A 21,694-nucleotide genomic window follows, 5' to 3' on the forward strand; every position below is an offset into this window, starting at 1 on the left:
GCCCCTCAGTTGTGTGAAGGAGCTTATGCAACATCTCCAGATTGAACATCCAGATATAAGCATTAAATGTCTCTGTCCTGGGTATCTAATGTACATTTCAAAGGATGAAACCTTATCTTTAAAAAATAAACTAGTGTCCTGCACAGTTTAATCACCCAAACAAGGGAGCAGCAGAAGTGGCTGTAATCAGATGTAAATGACCTCTTTCTCCTCCTCCTCCTCCTCCTCCTCCTCCTCTCTCCACTTGCAGAGAGCAACAGGTTTAAATCCTGTCTGTGCACGGCTGTGCAAGGCTTTTGGTTGCTGATGACAAGGGCCTGAAATATTTGACTCACTTATTTGAATCATTTGTCCCCACATTTTATTTTAAACTGGAACGATGATATTTCGGACAGCGGTAGAGCATGCTAAGAAGCACCCTGGCGTAAGTAATCTTAATTTCTTTCCTGTTTTCCTGCTTTTTAGCACTTTAGTGTCCTGTTTTCATAAAAAAAAATGTTTAACCGTACAGCTAAAGTTTGAGTAAGAACTGAGTTTCACATAAACTCTCAACTTGTTTCACTTTCCTGAATTTTGCTTGTAAAATATTTATGTTAAATCACCGACCACCAAACTTAAAACATGAAAATTGCTCAAATGTGGTTGTGCTTTACTTGGTGGAATCAGCATTTGGACAGCTCCAGTGTCTGAACATAAGATTAAAAAGAAGAAAATTGTTAATTTTTAATTTCTGATATTTAATTTACAAGACCAGAGCACATTAGTCAGCATCAACACTACATAAATATCAATGTAAATACAGGCTAGGGACTCACACTGAGTGAGTGTATTGTATTCTGTTTCTTTTTATTAATCTATTTATTTGTTTATTTAACAGGGACAATACAGTTCATCATTGTAACATATAGGACAGTGTGGTATATAAGCTACAGGGTGTCTAGTTGAAGCTAATTTGCAGCCCTTGCTCCTGGTTAAGCTTTTAAATTCAGGTTAAAATTCATGTTGTTTTTATAGACTCCATTGTAATGTATGTCTGTCATCTATGATATCATAGATTGTATCAAATCCTCATAAAATGCATGTGTCAGTTTAATGTAGATCTTTCAGAAAACATTGCACTATGGATTCAGTCTAATATGACGTCTATTAAAAGGCTACATTATTGGCCCTCTATTATTCTACTTCTTAATCAATGATTTATAGTAGCAGACAAACCTGATGATTGCCTGCACTGTTTTTTATATTGTTGGTAAATGAATTGGTCACAGCAGGAGACATGATGGCATGTCTAATTTTGTCTCATCTAATCTTATCTTGACTCTAATTCAGTAAGTTAGTTTGCTCCGTGTAGTAGCTCACTTGAGATCAAGCCAAGCTGTGAGAGGCTTAAGACTTTAAAAACACAACCATGACCTTTACAAACCTCTCTAAATCTAAACTGACAATATCCAAGTGTTTAGAAAATGAATGGACTAATATACATTTAAAAAAAAAAAAAAAGTGAGTTGCCCCTGCAGGGGACAGGATTATTTCTGCGTTTTAACCAGCGCTGCTGTCAGAGACCGGAGTGACAGGGTTTTTCCTTCTCGTCATCAACCTCCCAGGAGATAGATAGAGAGAGAGAGAGAGAAGCTACAGGGAGGAAATACTTATGAGGCTCCACCAGAACTTCTTGATATGGTCTATCATCCTGACAGACAGACAGGCAGAGAGACAGACAGTGAGCAAGAAGGGGAAGCTGCAGGGAGCAAATCCCTGTGAGACTGTATAAGCCTGCTTGATCAAGTTACAGACAGATAGTGAGACAGAGACAGGCTGTTAGAGAGAGTTAGAAAGTTTATGAGGCAGATATTCAGCCAGACAAATGGACAGATAGAGAGTCAGACAGACAGATAGAGATGGACAGACACAAAATGGCGACAGAAAGACAGGAGGAGTCAGAATATCGTCCCACTGGTGTTGTCTGAGCTTCTGAGAATGGACTCAAATTATCTCACAGTGAAAGATGAAAGTAGTGTAAAATCATTTATGACTAACCAAGTGCTAACTACCTTCATTCATCATGAAGACAGAAAAAATGTCATGTGAGACAGACAGACAGATGCAGTGAGACACGTTATCAGAGAAAGTCTGAATGGCCGTCAGACAGATAAAGTTAAAGACGTGATGATCGTTCAGTCGTGTTACCGTAAATCTTCAGTCGACAGTAAGAAGCATTGAATTAAAGGATCATCGTCGATTACAAATCAATGGCTTGTTTTCTCTCACACACCGTAGTACTGAGTGTCAGCAGGTTCAATGGGATGACGGAGGATGACGGAGCAAAAGCAGGCCAGTAGTTAATCCTCAGAGCTGTTGTTGGTCAGCTGCTCAGATCAACACTCTTACAGTAACTCTAATCTGTGAGCAGGAAGTGTCACTTCATGTCTGACACTCTACAGTAGACTGAAAAACATGCCTGAGATATTAGTTATTTCTAATATACCTTGGTCCAACAATAGATCTTAATATGTCTCATGAAAGCCTTGTAGATTATAATTTAATATATGTGTACAGAAAAATGGATGCTCACTCATAGCTACAGGTTTATTCCCCAGCAGACTAGAGTTTGTTTTTATAACCAGCAAATCAGAGTTTTCTTAGTTTTTTAAAGTGTGCAGCTGGTGGACTATTACCAAACTTTCAATAAACTTATTCCAAGATACACTTTAGATATTCTCTAAATCAACATTGGGTATGACAGTCCCCAGTGTCTCCTTCTTTCCTCAAGCTGTGCTAAACGTCCAAGTTGATCAATTTCCTTGTCAGTTATTAATTAATACATTGTTTATATTGTGTAATACATCATTTTTGAAAGATGTCCAACTTTTTTGAGTTTATTGCTTTTTCGAAACATTTTTTTAAAAACTTTCTTGTGTTGTTAAACCAAAAGTAACGCTCCTTGTGAGGCAGCAAAGTGTATTTACTTACTCACTGCAAGCCAAAAACACTATCTGGCAGTTTACATGAGTATTTCCATTTTTTGACACCTGATCGTTTTGCTCTACTACATGTATCAATTGGTCTTTAGTAGTATTCCTTATTCAAAGGAATAATTTGACATTTTGGGAAATAAACTTATTCACTTGAGCACTATCATGTCCTTAAACTATGAAGCTACAACCAGCAGATGGTGAATAACCTTGCATTAAAACTGAGAACATTCAGAAATAGCTGGCCTGAAGGTCCTCCTACTGGCACGTCTCAGCTAGCCAGACCAAGAAATAGTTTCAGTGTTGAACTACAGCAGCAGTCAACACTTTAGACACACTCTCTCATTCAAGGGAATGGGAAGGTATTTCCAAACTTTGAATTGGCAGTGTATGTGTCAATTAGTTAAACATGGAGGTGCTGGTAGGTGTCTTTTTTAAAGCTTGGGTCAGAGCTGTTCTCCCTGCATCCAGTCAAAACTGAAATAATTGCCTGCTGGCTGTAGCTTAATGTGATATGAAGTAATTTAGACAACTTAAGACATTAAAACATGTCTTAAAACATAATGAATCAATAATTAAATACAAATGCCTAAGTAAATACTGACAACACTTCTTCTATACAACTTGTCAAATTTTGAGTGCTGAGCATATTAGAGGATTTGACTATTCTTCCACCTCTGGCTGTAAGTCACAGCTGTCTCTCCCTCTGATCATGTGGGCTCTAATCAGTCAGGCAAATGTCAATCACACAAAGTCAGAGATGACTGTTTTAGCTTCTTTAACTTTAAACTGAGCACCAAACACGCTTGTAATTTGCTTTGGATGAAAGTGTCTGCCAGATGATAAAATGTAAATGTAAATGCAAACAGCATCTGTATATACAAGGCACCGCTGATTGTAAGATCACACTTTGTTGGCTCAGAGATTTATTGTAAAAGGTTCAGGTCATGTTGTCATTTAAGTTCATTCAACTAACATTATATTAAGTAAAATCTTATCATTTTCTTATCTCTCTCTATGTCCAGCTTATCCCCCAGTTCTTCTTCATCTGTTTGGGAATGGGCGGGGCATTTATGTATCTGGTGCGGCTGGCCAAAGGACCCCATGTCACGTAAGGATCTTCATATTTCATTGTGACTTCTGATAACATGCAACAGAAATAATGTAAAATGTTGGTATGACTATTGACTTGGTTGTTATGAAACAATAGCAGCACATTAGATGATTTAAACATCTTTAGTTTCTAAATATTGAAGAGTGAACATCATTGTCTGAGTCAAATGCCTCACAATTCACTAGAAATAAATAAATCAGCTTGATCCGAGGAGTGTTTTCCCTGGATTAGACATCTTTTTAGTTCTGTTTTCACTTAACTGATGCCCCCCTACAGAACAGGAGGGAGTACACCACAATACATGTGGATTTTAGACTAATTAAACTCAAACTTTCTTCTTCTTGTAAGTTATAATTCCCCCCTGCAGTGCAGATTTCTTAACATTAACAAGGCATATGGATGGAAAATGAATACTTTTCCCTCTTTAATTAAGCAGTGGGATTTGTTTCTAATGATTGTTACTGACAACGGGCGTCCCCACTCGCTTTCATCTCCCCCTCTAACTGCCTCTTGCTCGGGTTTCCTCTCCTCCTGCTGCTATCCAAACTGCTGATTTACACTTCCAATAACCACAGCCAAAGCTAAGTGCTTTCAAGAAGAGCTCACAGGATGGCGCGCTGTCTTGTCTCGTCTCTGCACATCTTTCATCCATTGTTTGCTGCAGAGATTGTTTACATGCTTGATTAAAATATTAGGAAGGGTGTCCTGGTGGTGGCAGAGCGGGCTTTAAGTATGTACTAACTGATGAGTTTGAATCTCATCCTCAACTTTTGGTTGTCTTTTGCTACTTTTTATTTATTATCTGACAAAACAAGGATGACATAAAGGAGCTCTCAGGGGTATCAGGGTCACTTGTGAATGAATAATGGTGTGTTAGTTCTGAAACAAGAGCTTGATTCATGTGTATCAGATTCCCATTGAGTCTAATGCGATGCCAACTTATTACAATTCTCTGTTTGTATCTGTGTGTGTGTTTAGCTGGAACAAGACCAATAACCCAGAGCCTTGGAATAAACTTGACCCCACATACCAGTACAAGGTAATGCAGCGGACACACACATGCAAGTATTCAGTGCTGGGAAACTGAGATAGCACAATAGCATCAAACCTCCGTTGAAATGAGTCTTCTTCTTCCCCAGTTTGTGGCCATCAGCACAGACTACAAAAACCTGAAGAAGGAAGGACCTGAGTTCTGACTTTCCCACTGCCCCCCTCTCACAAACCAGAGTGGAAAAATCCCAGAAAATCCTGATCTAGGGTCAGATTCACTCCCCCTCCCCTCCTGACGTCCTGATTGTAGGTGGAAGGTGAAATGGATCCTAGATCAGGATCCATAATGTTTTAGTGTCTCTGCCGTGTTTGCAAAGCAGCTGATATGACTAGGATTGTTGGTGAATGGATCCAGAGGGCACATATGAATATTGAACAAGATAAATATGTGGCATTTCTGCATACTTTTACACACTTTCACGGGAAAGATATGACACACATGTGCACATACATCCTTTATGTCTAAACTTTCCTGGCCTGTTTCTCTCATATATCATGAACTGAGGAGTAAGTAACAAGATTTGCTGACATTTTACTTGCTGTATTTATGTATATTTTTAGAAAATTTACAAACATCACAGCTAACCTGCAGTGTTTTAGAGATCTAAATGTTTTATTCTGAATGTTTCAGTCATCTGTTTTTTTCCATTCACTTCTGTGCGATATGAAAATTCAATAGCAGACTCCTGAAACCTGCAGTGATGGATTACATAAACAAGAGACTGCTAATTGAGTTTAATTCTGCACATAAATTAATGGAGATGATAGCTGTCTGAAATAGCAGAAAAAATACATCCAGAACTCTAATCAGTGTGTGGCATGCATCCAAAATGGTCAGCATAAATGTAAAATATGCATGATTTGTAATTAGGGAGCTAAAACCTACAAACAAAGTGGTTTGCTTCTTTAAGATTTCATTTCAGTGTCTGAAAGTTAAAAATCCTCTGCAGCTGAAAAACGTTGAGGAACGATAATTTAATAATTATACCAACCTTTGAGGAAATCAGTCTGGCCTACTGCATTGTGCTGATGTCACTGGACTGCAGATGTTTCTTCATAACTGGCACACGATTGTAGGTTTAGCAGCCACTAAATTCAGCAATGACTGTGTTAGTTATGAAAAAAGGCAAAAATGCATAAACTGGCATCAATTCTTTCAATAAATAAATGGTCTGATTCATGTTTGGATAGGAGTTTTTTTTTCTTCTCAGACACACACACACACACACACACACACACACACACACACACACACACACACACAAACACACAAACACACACACACACACAGACAGGTGAGTTTATTCAAACACCTCCATGGAACTGAATCTGATATGAATCTTTTTCCACATCCCAAGATAAAAATACACAATCAGCGATAGAACAGATCCATCTGTTAGCAGTGCAGCTGTCACTCTGCAGCCTGATTGGTGCTTCTATGACCACATCTAGTGTGTGTGACAGCGGTACTGTGTCTTTGATCAGCAACAGGGGTGGCAGGATGCTCAACAGTCCCCCAGCATGGCGTTGATATATGACAGCAGAGCACACTGACTACAGCACACAGAGACACATGCACACACACACGTACGCACTCAGCCACCCACCCACACACACGCACACACACACACAAAGGTACCACTGTCTCTCCACACTGCAGACACATACATATACACTGTGTGCACAGAGCAGGATGAAACTGCAACAAACTGATTAAGAGAATCCAGGTGAAATCTCTTTCTCCGATTTAAACATCTAAATCATTAAAAAGAAATGCAGATAAAGAGAAGGAAATGGTTTGACAGTTCAGTTTTTAAGCCTGGAGACTAAAATAACGTGAACACTTCATTAATTAAGATTTCACAGTAAAACACTGCTGCTGGTCTTTTACTAACAAAGACCACGCCAACAAAGATATGAGATTGAAATGATTTCTTGGATAGAATTGGAGGGGAGCTGGGAAGATGTAGGAGAGATGGATTGAGGGTCCAGCGGAAGGGATGAAGGGATGAAGGGTTGAGGGTAGTGTCAAGGGATGAAGGGATGAAGGGTTGAGGGTAGTGTCAAGGGATGGAGGGATGATGGTGAGAATCTTGGATGGAGCCCCCAAAAAATCTTCAAGTGGAAAGATGCATGTGGGTGTTTCTGATGTCATTCATGTCATGGTGGATATAGGTGAGGTATGTGGGAGAAGACCAGCAGCCAAGGATTTTAATGTTGTGGTGGAGTGAGGAACAAATGTCCAGAGTATAGCTCAGGGGTATTCTGGATCTTGATAGTACTGAATGTGGTGCTGGAACCAAAGCATGTGGCCACTTTGCCTGTCTCTGTGATGAACAGAGGATCTTGGGGGAAGCTTGACTGGCTTGTCTTAAGTTTATGTGGTCGAGTCTGAGTTCATAAGGACTTAAGTATGAATTTAATTGAATAGGTAGATGGGTTGGGGTAGACCAGATTGGTTGGTCTTGCTTCGTTTGAGGTGGTAGGTGAGAGTGTTGGATGAATGAATGGAAATGTCGGACATTGTTGTGTGTCGAGATAGATTATGGTTGGGGGAAGAAGTGGTGAACTCAGAGCAGTGCAAGAAGCTGATTAACGCCAGTAGGAATATGGATTCCAAGACTTTGTCGATGTAAGGGGACAGATAACCTGTACGGAGAGTTCTGAGGTCTGAAGTGAGAGGCAAACGTTTTGGCATGGGATGCAGTTTGGCCTTATGGAGATGTTTGATCAACATGTTGATGTGTGAGTGGGACAAGGCAGGACATGGTGCTCCTGAAGACAGTTTTACGAAGAAGTTGATCTGTATGGTGGAAGATTTAGTCTTAAGAATAGAAGGGGCGAATGTGAAGCTGGAGAGGGTCAAGACATCAAGTAATGGGAAAGAAAGACCATGGGAAGCATGGAAAACTCTGAAGCACTTCCAGTGTTTGGGGAGTAACGCTGTTGAGGATTGCATCTTGTGAAGTGATGACTAAATGTTCCAGCTGTGGGGTCAGTTGAAGATGGTGGTTGAAAATGCAGAGACTGGAGTTGGAAGAGGGTCGGTGGCTGGTGCCAGCTGTCTTAATATCTGGAACAAGAAATGGAATAGTGAGTCAGCAACTGCGTTTTTGTAGCCTGGGATGTGGTATACTCGGATGGTAAACTTTTGCTGAGCTGAAACCGGAGTGAGCTTCCACATGAACTCCATTATGTTCAAACAATGCAACCAACCTTTATTAATAATGTGTACGACAGCGCTGTTGTTGGAGTAGATGGCAATGTTCTTCTTGGACCATTCATGCCCCCAAAGAATTACTGCTATGATTATTGGGTACATTTTGCAGTTGGTGGAGGAAGGGGTGAGAGATGAGGATTCAGGTGAGAACCACCTGCCACTGTAGTAGCCGCCAAAGCCAACAGAAGGGGCTACGTCAATGAACAGCTTGATGTCCTCTGGCTTGGAAATGTAGTCGTCGTAAAAGAAGGAGATAACGTTCCATGACGAAAGGAACTGGTGCAACAGTTTTAGTTCCATCTTACATGCATCATCCAACATGGAGAGATGGAGCAGAGGCAGCTATAGAGAGGAGATGTGACAAGAAGGATCAACCTGTAGTAGTAGGTGTAGTTGCGGTGGCCTAGCAGCGAAAGTAGTTGGCGTTTAGTGCATCTGTGAGCCAAAAGGAAATTAGCAATAAGTAATGAGATCTGGTGGATTTTCTCAATTGACAAGGATGCTTGGATTGAGACAAAGTCAAGGATGATGCTTAGAAACTCCAGGAATGTGGGACCTTCCATTTTCTCTGATGAGAGTGGAAATCCAAGTTTGCATAATGTCAGTGTTGAGACCGTATGTTAGGGGTTAAGATGGTGACGTGATGGTGAGAAAGTCATCCAGGAGATGGATAATATTCGGGAGTTGAGTTTGTAGTTGTTTGTCAGGATCCAGCAAAGTGGTTCTGATAAAGAGTTGAATATTTTTGGGCTACTCTTGCACCCGAAGGTCAGACGCACTGTGATGTAATATGCGCCCTTCCAGAGGATGCTGAAAAGATGCTAGTAGTCGAGGTGAATGGGAAGGACTTTGAAGGCACTGGTAACAACCAGGTACCGTGGCCCACCTTGGATGAGTAAGTTAACGAATTGGCGGTCTGGGTGGTTCTTTAAGGCATAGAGCATGGATTTTGATTGGAGTATGAGATATTTACATAAACCATGCTTAATGGGATTATTAGGACAAGTTGGTCTGGAATGTGCTCTGCTGCAGAAGTGCTCCTGGATCTTGAGCGAGTTGGAGAGGGGCGCCGAAAACAGGTTCTTCCCCTGGAGCTGCTGGAAGGCAAAGGCCCGACAACGCTGACGTTATTAGAAGATGAAGGCTGAGAGCTCTGGAGAATATGAATAGCTGAGTGCAACTAAGGACTACGGGAGCTTGCTGATCCACATCGAACAGATCGACATCTGAGGCATTAAGAGGGATCTCCTGATCCATATTTAAGGTAGGTTTAAGCAAATTGTTTAAGTGATGTGTCTGTCACAAAACTGAGACAAAGGGGAAAGAAATGGATAAGATGTGCCTACTTACTCCTTGTGCGGAAATAGGGAAGGTATGAGCAGTCATCTTTGTTCCCAAAGTCAGTTATAAAACTTAATTTTGAGGAAGATGTTGGCTTTATAGTTCATCCATTCTTGCTTTTTTCTTTTAAAGATGATGCTCTGAGCAGTAAACATTTCTGGGAACTCTGCGGGAGACCTCAGTCATTTGTCAATCCCTAACTTGTGTCTATTGATCTTCTTTGAATGGTATTTTTTGTCATGACTTTGTCATATTAAATATTGACATCTTAATTCCTCCCTTTCTTTTCTTCTTTATTAACTTCCTCAGTTACTCCCCTTGCTACCGCCGAGGGCTACATTAAAAACAGATTCTCACAGGAGCTTCGCTTTGTTCAGTGAAGGTGAGACTCTTGTTTCATCCTCTTAGGAAACTTCCGACCTCTCCCTTGGCTCTCTGTGCTCTGAGCTCATATTCGTCTGAGTGTTGGCAGTGTTTTCCTCCCTGTAATACAACAAAAAGAGGGAATGAAGAGAGAAGAAAGAGCAGCGAACATCAAAAAATGATCCAGCTTTTGAACACTACGGGGATCATGGGCAATAAAGAAAGGGCTAGTGACCTAGAACGATGGAGCATGAGGGATCGAACAGTTTCCCTATAGGATTTGTAAAAGCCTTAAATTTCACACAGACACACAGACACACACACACACATACTGCGTCAAAGGAGCTGTCAGGTCATGAGAAACAGGCACAGAGATGAAGCGGATGAGACGTTATTTGTTTTGTGATGCTGCTCTTGTGTCTCTGTGGACGTGCGTCCTTGTGTTTGTTTATGTGTGTGTTCTGACAACAGATCTGAAAGCTTCCCTGACCTTTGACCTGTGACTCAGCTGGCCAGTCTCTATGGAGGGGACACATTCCTCTGGCAGAAACTGTAGCAATAAACCTCAACAGAGAAACTGGAAACGCCGAGCAGGACACAAAGAAGTCTCACACAAAACAAAAGTCCATTCAGTTCTTCAGCGAAATAAATATTTAGCGCTCCAATTGGCAGCAGTAGCTCTTGTTGTTGCAAAGCTCGTTTATATAAAAGACTTTGTGTCTCAGAGGAAACTTTCCTTTTAGAATAAGAAATAAATACATTGAAATAAAATAACAACAAAGTCCAGAGTGAAATAAAGAGGAGGCCAGCTCTTGTTATCTATCTGGGAGTATAAAGATCTGACTGAAGCCATTTGAGAAACAGTGGGAGAAGTGTTTGAATAAATAGAAATACAATATCTGAAGGTTTTGTGAGAACAGTGAAAGACTCTAGTGTTACATAATGCTCCCATCTTCTCATGTATATCATGAATTGTCTATATTTATTAGCATTATGTAATCTTGGATGGTAGGATGACATAAAGAGACAGTATCTGTTGTGGTTCGGTCCCAGTCTGGCTCTTTGTCCCTCCACCAGTCCTCCAGGTGCCCTCAGACTTGTTCCATGTTTGTTAAGACTGAACTGAGGGGGAGTCGGACAGATAAAATGTTTCAAGTTATATTTAAGGAATACTTGAGATACTGTTGCTTGCTTTATTGACTCTTGTAGAAACTAAGTGCAAAAGTGAACTGAAATTCAGAGCAACAGTTGTCTTTCTTTATGCTGTTACATGTGTTTGCTCAGTATGACTTGTGCACTTTAAATTATATTTATGTGATTCTGAGACAGTTTGATTTATGAGGGTTTATATATTAAGAGGATTGTGCATGATTATATTGTAGACTTATTTTACTCATGGATGAAGTTCTGTTTTTGATTTGTCCTCAGCACAGAGCAGCTGTTGCCTTTTGTCTTTTTTCTTGTTTTCTTCAGCCTGCTTTTCCCTCCACACCGCCCTGTATTCAGTCGTGTTAGCCCTGCCCTGCTCCCTGTGTCTTCCCCAGCCTATCAACTCCCAGCCTGCCCTTGTGGCTTGCCACCTGTTCCTTGTTGTTTCATTAGTTCAGTTTGTATTTAAGTCCTGGTTTTCAGTTCAGTCTGGTTGGATCCTTTGTTCTACTCTGTTTGTTCTGCGTTCTGTTTGTGTTTTGCTCTGATCTGCCAGCTTTGTTTTGGCCTGCACGAACCTTGAATAAAGAAGTTATTCTTTAGCGTCGCTGCAGCCTGCAGTCTCCTGCGTTTGGGTCCACCTGCTCCACTCTGCATAACAGTATCACAAAAATAAAAATGACATTGAAGGACACAGGAGCTGCTGCAAACGGCTGCGTGAAGATGGACTCATTTACCTCAACATCCTGCGTGTTTTTGTTTTTTTATAACATATAAACAACGTGATATAGATATCAGGTACGGGCTGGTTATTAGTGTTCATTCAAAGAACAATTTAATTTTAATTGAGGTTATGAAACAATTTATTCACATAGAAAACAATGCCAGCTGCCCAGTGGAGATAAAAAGTCTAAATTGGACAAATCAGGTGTCTAAAGCACCTTAAAAATATATGAAATGTTTATTTTTACATCCATTTTTTTTTCAGGATGTGAATCTCTGGCTCCAGCTATCTCCCTGTCAGATCTCGTCACTGTCTAGAGATCAGCTTTTATTTTTTTTTTCTGGACTGTTCCCTGAAGTTGATGGTGACAGGAAATGGCCAGAGGAAATGCCAGCAGCTTAACACAACTCAGTGTTTATAAACTCAGAAGAGTCTCCTCCCTCCTTCGGCTGTACACATTAATCATCTGCCTCTCTATAAAGTGAATGCATTACATACAGTAGCTGCAGGGCTTCACAGCACAGCGAGACCAATATGAAGTGAAAACAGGGAGCATCTGAAATATCACAAAATTCAACAAACTTCTAAATGTTCTGGATCAGTTTTTTTTTATTGCAATTAAGATCTACTGTATATACATTGTACATTCTTCACAAATCCTTTAAAATAACAAATCAAAGAGAATATATAGGAGAAAGCCTAAAGAGAATAGTTAGAAAATGTTTAAGTGCTTCTGCTTTTTATTGTGTGGTTTTGTCTGTTTAAACCAAGCAAGTGTTCAAAACACAGCTGCTGTGAGTTTCCCAGGGCCTGCGACAAAGCCTGATGTTGATAAGAGCTCTACAAAGGGCTTAGTGACAAAAAGCCAAATACTTAAAAACACTTATGTTCCTTCTCAGCTGAGGACAACCAACAAAAGTTGTGTGTGTGTGTGTGACGCACATCCTGTATTAGAGAAAGCAGCAGCAGCTGTTGATGCTGACAGATAACGTACATTACAATGAGAAACTAATAGGTCACTCTGGAAATTGTCCGATCAAAAACAAAGCATTTCATTAAATATGTCCAGTACGTTCAAACCTAATTTCCCAAAATGACCAATAAGACTTTTGCACAGTAATATGTTGCCAAATGTCATAAGTTGTTCTAATGTGTTGGTGATACAATAAAACCTGCTGATGTGATCAAATGCTGTAAATCTGACAACTCATTACTGTGTTATCCAATTATTACCCATTTGTAACTCATAAGGTAATCATTTTAATGACTAATACTACTGTTGCCTTCTAAATTATTATTTTCAGGCATTAAAAAGTAATAAATGTGTGGCATCAGAGTTATTTTTTAATTTCTGAACCTGAACCTGACAGCATTTTGAAACAGCGCTTGTTTACATTGCAAAATTATTGAAAACAATCTAAATTGGGAAGAATTCAAAAGGATATGTCCATGATGTGACGGGGAAACTACATTCTAACTGTGGTGGGGTTGACGTTGTTAGTGGTCAGTTAGTGGTCATTGAATCCCGGCATGGGGAAGGGCCTGGCGAATAGCTCCACCCGCTGGCGGAGCTCTGCGATGCGCGACACTGTCTCTGGATCCTCCAGCAGGAAGGACTTGAAGCTGGCCAGATTACCTGTTGGGAAAAAGTAGAAGCAGGTTTTTGTTTTTTTAAACATGTCTTGTACACTGATCTTACTAAAAAAAACAAAGGTCAAACAGTATATGAAACCCCCGACTCTACCATCTTCACTGGATAAGAGTCAGTTGAATGCAACATCAGAACTTTACACAAAACAGAGAAACTTCTTCTCTCACCAGTCTTCTTCTTCACATCCAGCGCAATCTGAATTCCTTCATCAATAAACTCCACAACCTTCTGAAAGTCTGCCTCCTTGAACTGTCGGGAGGTCAGAGCCGGAGCTCCTGTGAGAAATCAACCACAGATAAAAGGTTAGAATAAATAAAAAAAGAAAAGATACGTCAATATTAGGGTGAGCTCTGTCAAAGTTGATAAAGAAGTTAAGACTGGTGTGGTTGAGAGACAGGTGGTTGTGTTTGACAGGCTGACGGACACACAGACAAATATACGGACAGACAAAAGGAAACAGAGACACATCAGAGACAGACACACAGAAAGAAAACAAAGGGTCCAGTATCACACAGTCAGAGAGACTGACACCACCTGTATGATACTGGACAGATTCTGCCCGAACATCCTCCATCCCTGCAGCTCTTTACCAAGAATAATCAGTTAACCAACATGTTCTGCACAAACTTTACTCATTTAAGTACCGAGTCTGAGTCCTCCTGGGGTGAGGGCGCTCTTGTCTCCGGGACAGGTGTTCTTGTTAGCGGTGATGGACACCAGCTCCAGGACCCTCTCAGCTCGAGCCCCGTCCATCCCGCGAGGTCGAAGGTCAACCAAAACCAGGTGGTTGTCTGTTCCACCTGTGAGGAGGAGGAGGAGGGATTTACAGTTTTTCTTTGCTTCATGGTAAAAATTTAATTCAGCTCAATTCAGCTCAGGGGCAAATGTGTCTGATGGCGACAAATTACTATTTCCCTTCACTCTCCACTCAAACCTTCATGCAGACAGTGATAAAATTATCATCACTTCTTAAAAAGTATTCCTTCTTATATTTTGGCTTTTCCCCATTGAACTGTGAAGCGAAGGTTAGTTGAATTTCTCCAAAGTCTTAAAATGAAACAGAATGCAAACAAGGTCTTTTTCCATCCACTAGGTTGACGCAAATAAAGAAGTCATCCAAAAGCAGTTGCGTCAGTTGCTTCAGGTGGTAGTAATGCACTATGGCTTTGTATGCTAAAACTAATTCCATAATCGGTGAGAAAACACAAAAACATAAACAAACTTTGTATGAATATGTTTTTTTTTAAAGTCAAAAGTCTTATGAAGTGTATGTTTATCATAAAAAACACTCCTCAGTTCCTTCAGTACCTGACACCAGGGTGTAGCCTTTCTTCAGCAGAGCGTTAGCCATGGTCTTGGCGTTCAGCAGCACTTGAGCGATGTACTGTTTGAACATGGGAGTGGAAGCCTGCAGGGATTGAAATGATGCTGTGTGAGAGAGAGAGATCATATCAAGACGCTCCACATGACAAGCAGGACTTGCATGTTTTATACATAAGCTACTGGAATTAAGCTGGTGTTCAAAACGTTCTTTTACCAAAAGGATTTTCTCTCCTTTTTAGATTTTGCAGGCTACTGTTGAGTATTAATAAATAAAACTGATATCTGGACCTGTTTGAGGGCGACTGCCACCCCTGCGATAGCATGGTTGTGAGGTCCACCCTGAAGTGACGGGAACACAGCAAAGTTCACCCTGTCCTGGAGGTCATACATCACCTCCCGACCTTTCTTATCCACAGACCGGACACCTTTTCGGTAGAAGATCAGACCAGCCCTGCAGGGTGGAGAGAATAAGTAAAACGCAAACTCAACCTGAAATGTCCCTTTAACGTTTGTCACTTGACAACACACAGTACAGAGGCACATAGAACATACTGGACAGTAAAACCCCACGCTATTTTAATAACCTGACCTGACTTCCACCAACACGTTTATGTGATAAATGAAATGCCCAGACCCTTACCTTGCTCCACGCAGGGACTTATGGGTAGTGGAGGTGACCAGGTCGGCATGCTGAAAAGGAGAAGGAACAGCTCCTGCTGCCACCAGGCCGCTAATATGAGCCATATCCGCCAGCAGATAGGCATTCAGCTCCACACACAACTGAAACACACACAGTCAGACACAGTAAGTGATAAAACCATCTCCCATGTTCAGTCTTCTAAAAAATCTTATTTCATTGTAAACACTCGATCATCATCCTTTTAACTTGTTTTCTCTTGTTTGTGTTTCCTTTTTTATTGCACTTAAAGTGTTGAAAGTATAAATGTGTTTTCTAAAGTACCACTACTACTTCAGAATATAACATGGTGGACATAATTCCTGTCATAAGAGGTACCTTCTTCATGCGAGAGTAGTCAATGAGGCGGGCGTAGGCGCTGGTTCCTGCTATGATCAGTCTGGGTCTGAAGAGGCGGGCCGTCTTCTCCAGCTGGTCATAATCTATCAGACCTGTTTTGGGCTAAGATGATGCAGGAGGACGAGGACGGAGAGATGATTCACACACAATTGAAAGTGAGAAAATTGTTACTTCAAGGTCATTTTGTTTTTACAGTCTGATACCTTTTTGGCTTCACAGAAGAAAAACGGTTGGACTTTGATTGATGAATTGATATATTTGGTTTGAACTTTTATTTCTATTTACAAAAAGTCACCAAAGTTACTCACATCCAGTTTGTAAGGCATAGATTCAAAGTAGATGGAGGTGGCTGAGATTCTCTTGGCATCTGTCATGTAGCCGTGGGTAAGGCTGAAATGTGGTGGAGTAGAGAGAAGTAGAGACATAACTTAGATTATAGTAGAGTGTGCATCGCAGAGTCTCAGCAGGACCTTTGCTGCATGTCGTTCCCCATCTCTCTCTCTCCTCTCATTCCCTTTCATCTCTCAACTGTGGCTATCTAATAAAGGAATAAAATGCTCTGCCTTCATCCTGCCTCTTTCCTCTCATCCACAGCTCCTCTTTAGTGGCTTGTACATGAATTAATTAAGACTAGGCCTTCATATATTATATTGATGGTCCTATCAGAAGAAAACTGCTGTCATGTATTGTTAAATTGTGCCACTGGGTGTATTGTTTCCCCATCTGTTGTTGTATGTCAAATATTTGTCTAAAATGCATCTCTTTCTGTAAGTTGTCAAGATTTTGATGACTCATCTTCCACTTGTTGGCCTACATCGCAAATTCCAATAAAATGTTGAATAGTAGTATAGATTCTGGGAACCCTGCCAGCTCCCAGCCATCCATAATATAAGTTTTACATGACATAAAAGTTGCATGTCTACATTCATCTTAAAGCTAACTAGCACATGCAGCGGCGATATGACTTAGAAATTAGTATTTGGGTGTCAGTTTGGGAAAAATATTTACATTTCCCACAGTTCTGTGGTTGTAGTTCAAGTGTTAAAAATAAATTCATTTCAAAGAGGGTGGTATAATATGACAACTCCAGGCTGTGTGACTAACATTTTGTCATTTATATTAATTCCTTTTGACGTTAAGTCCCATAAAAACATCCAGTTTCATGAGGGAAAATGTCAAAACCACAGAGGACAAATCCAAACTGTTTCATGACATATTTAAAAAAACCCATAATGTAACAACTGTCAGATAATGACGGACATGGAATAGAATTAGAAATATAAGATTTTGTAATTATTGATTGTTATGAATTCCCAGTGATGGCATAATATCACATTATTTGTTATTATATATTTAGCAAATATTATTTATTTTTATTTTAAGTTTTTATTTAATATCTTGCAAGAATGAAACATTATATCATTAGTCAGTGTTTGGCCAATCATAATGTACCTGTTGATTTGTTTACTATAGAAAAAGGGTTAAAACCAAAAATAAAAAATAAAAAATTAATCACACTGAAATATCACCCTTTCACCAAAAAAAAAAAAAAAGTGTTTGTTCTGGCATGGATTTATTTTGTCTTAGTAACTTAGTAACATGTTTTTATTTGCTTTATTTGAGCTGTTACATTATCACTTGCTATAAAGATGAAAAAATAAACTATGTATTTGTGCCTCTCGTACTTAAACAGACAGTAAAACATGCACTCACTGTCCTCCGTCAGGCAGATCGAGGCCCATGATGCGGTCATGAGGCTGCAGTACAGATGTGTAGGCTGCAAAGTTAGCGGGAGATCCAGAGTACGGCTGGACATTGATGCCCCACAGATTTGGGTCCAGACCGAAGGTGGTGAGTGCCCGCTTCTGACACAGCAGCTCAATCTGATCTACGATCTCTGCACCTCCGTAGTACCTTAGACAGACAAAAGACAGCGATTAAAATTTGATAGGAAAAATTTTAATTTAATAAAAATTTTCTGAAAAATAAAAAATTTGTAAAAATATTTCCAGATGTGTTGTCAATATATACATCCAGCTTCAGACTCACACATGGAAGCTGACAGTGCCTTAACTGCCTCTCAAGTACTTTGCTAAAGGGAACCTTAACATTGATGGTCAAGCAAGTGTTATTCATTCACTTCCCTCTCACACCTCCTCATCATATTGTATTGTACTGTAACGTATCATACTGTAATGTATCATATCATAACGTGCTGTATCGTATTGTATCGTACAGTGTCGTATCATATCATATGGTGTTGTACTGTAACATATAACATTGCATTGTAACATATCAGGTCAGAGTCTGGGAGTTCACACAATTGTTTGCTTGGGTTTCTGAAAATCTTCTAATATAAAGTTTTGTAATTGTTGTAACAATATATTTTGGGAAGTACATTAATAGTGTAGTTACCTTTGTCCCGGGTATCCTTCAGAATATTTGTTGTTCAGACAGGAGCCTTGGGCCTCAAGTGCTGCACGACTGCAGAAGTTCTGACAGGACAAGCAACCACAGTGTCAAGATCCAGAGCCACACACACACTACATTTATTATTATCCTTATATATTCAAAACACTGTCACCATCCAAATATAACCTTTATTTACCTGGAGAAGGCTGACTCAATACCACCCCTGCTCTTTTTCAGCGAGACCCATTTAGACAGTGCAACCACAGTCTAAATTTGAGTTATACAGAGGTATCCAGTATGCAGTTTAGTTCAACTATAGACATCTGTCTTGCAAATACCAATTATAAAAACAATAGAATATTATATATATTTAAAACTGTCGCATAAATCTAACAAAAGGCACAACACAGCCTTTTCTGGAAGCTGCCAAAATGAATTAAATTGGCTTATCTAAAAATATTAAAGTATTAGAGGTACTACAATCAAATTAAGGGATGAATATTGAGGACTCGTGCTAATACAGAAACCCTGTGGGGTTCAGCACAGTGTCAAGCCTCTGAAAGACACTTGAGAGTCAGAGGAAGAGATGGAACTGCAGAAAAGGAAATGAATGTAAATGAAATTTTCTCCCTGTCTCAGTCTTTTTTTCTCTCTCCCACTCTCACTTCTGCTCATCTCTCTCTTTCTCTCTCTCTCTCTCTCTGTCCTCCTCAGCCGCCCCCTCTGCCTTGTTATTATACTAAACCTGTCACTGTTCAGGGATCCCTCAATCATTCCAGGGGGATTTAAAACTAGTCCCTTATGTGACATAAAACTCTCTCTATGACATTTCAAAACACTATCTCAACACACACATACACCAACCCCCCCCCCCCCCCCACCCTTTGTCTTAACTAAAAATCTGAAGATCAATGGCAGAAATCAGTGAGGGAACCTAATGGGATCATTTGACTGTGTTCCTGAAGAAAAAAACTAGGGCTCTCCATTGGGAGTCAGCCTGCAGCGACGACTGACTGACAGCACATGCACAAGAAGATGAAAATTTTTCAGATGTCATTGTGACTGATAGTGCTGTGGATTTATAATTGCTGGAGAATAAAAGAATGAAAGCTCCTTTCTTTTCCCACAGCTTCCACTCAGATGAAATCAGTGATTTGCAAGAGGAAAAATGTGAAGGAAATGTCGGTGAAATCTCTGAAGAAAACAGTTAAATTCTAGAAACATCAACTCCAGTGACTTGTGGTTACACTGCTGAAGGAGGCTGCTCTACACTTTGAGTTGTTTTTCTTTCTATCTGTCTCACATACTGCATATTAAACACTTCTGTCCACAGTAAAGCACAAAGGATAATTAGCCACATCCCCTGTATTCACAGTATGAACAGCTGCTATCCTGCAGAAGACACAAAGCCACAATTTGAACTTAACATCCTTCACGCCAAACTCAGTGCAGGTAATGAACTCAACCTTGCAAGTTCACTATTTTATTAATTTGCACATACAATACTGTGATTATTGAAAATATTGGACAGACGATTTGCATATTTTAATATGTGAATTTACACTGAATTATCTGTGTTACATAGTGTGTGTTGCGTTATTATAAATCTGCGTGGGTGTGAAAGTTTTCCATGAATTTTGCACACAGGAGCAACCTACACAAATTTCCACCATGGCTGACAATTAATCAAATGTAATATACTGGTAGTGATATGATCATCTTACTGTCTGTTTTTTGGTTGAAATTATATTCTGGCATCATTTTACCAAAAAACTGAATGGAGTAAGTGTTGTATATCAGTCCTTCTTAGAGTTTATGTGTCAAAACACATCTGTTTTTCCAGAACAAATTTCACAAACTCTGTGTGATGTAAGATACTGAACAAACATTCAAGTCACTTTGGATCACTGTCACTGGGTAGTTATGGGTCATCACAGTTTACATCAGCCTAGGCCTGAATGTTGTGTTTACACACAAGATAGTACATGGAAGAAGCTTTTCACAAAGCTTACTAAGTAATGTTTTCAATAATGAATAATAAATATCATAAACAGTCAAGCAAAATTGTAAGGAAAAATGGATCAAACTGATAATAAAACACAAAACAGGATGGTTCTGTGTCCCTCCTCTTAATATTTGGGGCTCACCTCTGATGCAATGAGCTCCAGTCCCCGACATTGCCGGTCCTTCTCCTGCTGCAGGAGACTCCACATCTCTGGATCATCCTGGGCCAAGCTCTCCTGTCCCGTCCACTCGCTGCCGCTGCTGAGGCCTCGCCTGCACGGCTCCGCCATGACCTGCCCCTCTCGGCCCAAACATCCTGAAACCCTGAAGAAGAGGGGCTGCATGGAGTGGTGGATGAAGAAGAAGAATTTCAGACAAACTTAATCTCCACTTCTCAAGTACCAGTAATAAAACAGTTCTTTGTCACTGTAAATAATGTGTAAGTTTGGGATAACTTTAGAGAGATGGTGCTGTATTTTATATGCTGTTAAAACCTTAAAGAGGACCTATTGTGCTCATTTCCAGCTCTGTATATTTATTCTGGGACTCCACTAGAGGTAAAAAAAAACTCCATATTTATCTTATACTGGCCCCTTATGCAGCCCCTCAATTCATCCTCTGTCTCTAACCGGCAGCTGTGACTCCTGTATCTTTAAGGCCCCCCTCCTGATGAGCCCACTCTGTCCTGATTGGCTTTTAGCTTTCCCGAAAGCTGCTGAGGGGCAGCAATATCAGAGTCATGTTAAGTTACTGCTGATGCAAACCCAACATTTCCTGCTTTACTGCTTTGTATTAAAAGCTTTTCAATTACCAAATAATGGGAGACTTTAATTGTGAAGAATTTACAGAAAATTAAACCTACTCCTCACCGAATTAGCAGAACTTCATTAGCGGTGCTAAAAAACGGCTGACACAACAACATATGGAGATATTTGGAGCACTTGGTGCAGTGGATCAGTTAGAACTAATGCAGGGAGGAACAGTACGAGCAGAAACAGCCATAGTGATGATTTTTGAAGAGCTGCAGATGACCAGCACACCTCCAACAGGTAAACTAATTATTTTAATTGACTACCTCCAAAACAATGGGAAAAACATAATGTTAGAGGAGCAGAGCAGTGAACTCGCCCGCTGTGCGTGGAATAGATGACCATATAAAGAAATCCATCATGAGCTGACATCAACTTGGGCTGAAAGTAGAAAAAAACATTGGAAACTGAGCATTCAGAGCAGCCTGAAGCTGGTGCTTTTTACTCACAGTGATTACCTCTACATACGTTTGTCTCATTATTTTGACACTTTGGCCACGTTTAATATGAACATCCGTCATTGTTA

At 40.1% G+C, this 21,694-nt stretch overlaps 2 protein-coding genes across 2 annotated transcripts; one reads left to right on the top strand and one right to left on the bottom strand.

Annotated features, from left to right (window-relative positions):
- Positions 1 to 249: 249 nt before the first annotated feature.
- Positions 250 to 6,316, top strand: ndufa4l2a (NDUFA4 mitochondrial complex associated like 2a). The gene is made up of 4 exons (XM_042409504.1): positions 250 to 424; positions 3,998 to 4,083; positions 5,065 to 5,125; positions 5,226 to 6,316. The coding sequence occupies exons 1-4, from the start codon at positions 380 to 382 to the stop codon at positions 5,280 to 5,282; spliced, it is 249 nt and encodes an 82-aa protein (XP_042265438.1). The 5' UTR covers positions 250 to 379; the 3' UTR covers positions 5,283 to 6,316.
- Positions 6,317 to 13,301: 6,985 nt separating this feature from the next.
- Positions 13,302 to 20,703, bottom strand: LOC121895994 (serine hydroxymethyltransferase, mitochondrial-like). The gene is made up of 11 exons (XM_042409587.1): positions 20,503 to 20,703; positions 18,359 to 18,438; positions 17,657 to 17,857; positions 16,252 to 16,333; positions 15,923 to 16,045; positions 15,548 to 15,687; positions 15,196 to 15,358; positions 14,893 to 14,992; positions 14,229 to 14,384; positions 13,752 to 13,859; positions 13,302 to 13,569 (listed from the first exon to the last, which is right to left on the bottom strand). The coding sequence occupies exons 1-11, from the start codon at positions 20,701 to 20,703 to the stop codon at positions 13,442 to 13,444; spliced, it is 1,482 nt and encodes a 493-aa protein (XP_042265521.1). The 3' UTR covers positions 13,302 to 13,441.
- Positions 20,704 to 21,694: the final 991 nt, after the last annotated feature.

Source organism: Thunnus maccoyii, chromosome 4, assembly GCF_910596095.1.
Source record: "Thunnus maccoyii chromosome 4, fThuMac1.1, whole genome shotgun sequence".
Lineage (NCBI taxonomy): Eukaryota > Metazoa > Chordata > Actinopteri > Scombriformes > Scombridae > Thunnus > Thunnus maccoyii.

Excerpts from the sequence above, each read along its gene's own strand:
- LOC121895994 (XM_042409587.1), bottom strand. The coding sequence starts at position 20,703 with ATGCAGCCCCTCTTCTTCAGGGTTTCAGGATGTTTGGGCCGAGAGGGG. Across the intron at positions 18,439-20,502 it reads TGGAGCTCATTGCATCAGAG|AACTTCTGCAGTCGTGCAGC; the intron begins GTGAGCCCCAAA and ends TTGTCCTGTCAG. Across the intron at positions 14,993-15,195 it reads TGGCAGTCGCCCTCAAACAG|GCTTCCACTCCCATGTTCAA; the intron begins GTCCAGATATCA and ends CAATCCCTGCAG.
- ndufa4l2a (XM_042409504.1), top strand. The coding sequence starts at position 380 with ATGATATTTCGGACAGCGGTAGAGCATGCTAAGAAGCACCCTGGC. Across the intron at positions 4,084-5,064 it reads GCCAAAGGACCCCATGTCAC|CTGGAACAAGACCAATAACC; the intron begins GTAAGGATCTTC and ends GTGTGTGTTTAG. Across the intron at positions 5,126-5,225 it reads ACCCCACATACCAGTACAAG|TTTGTGGCCATCAGCACAGA; the intron begins GTAATGCAGCGG and ends CTTCTTCCCCAG.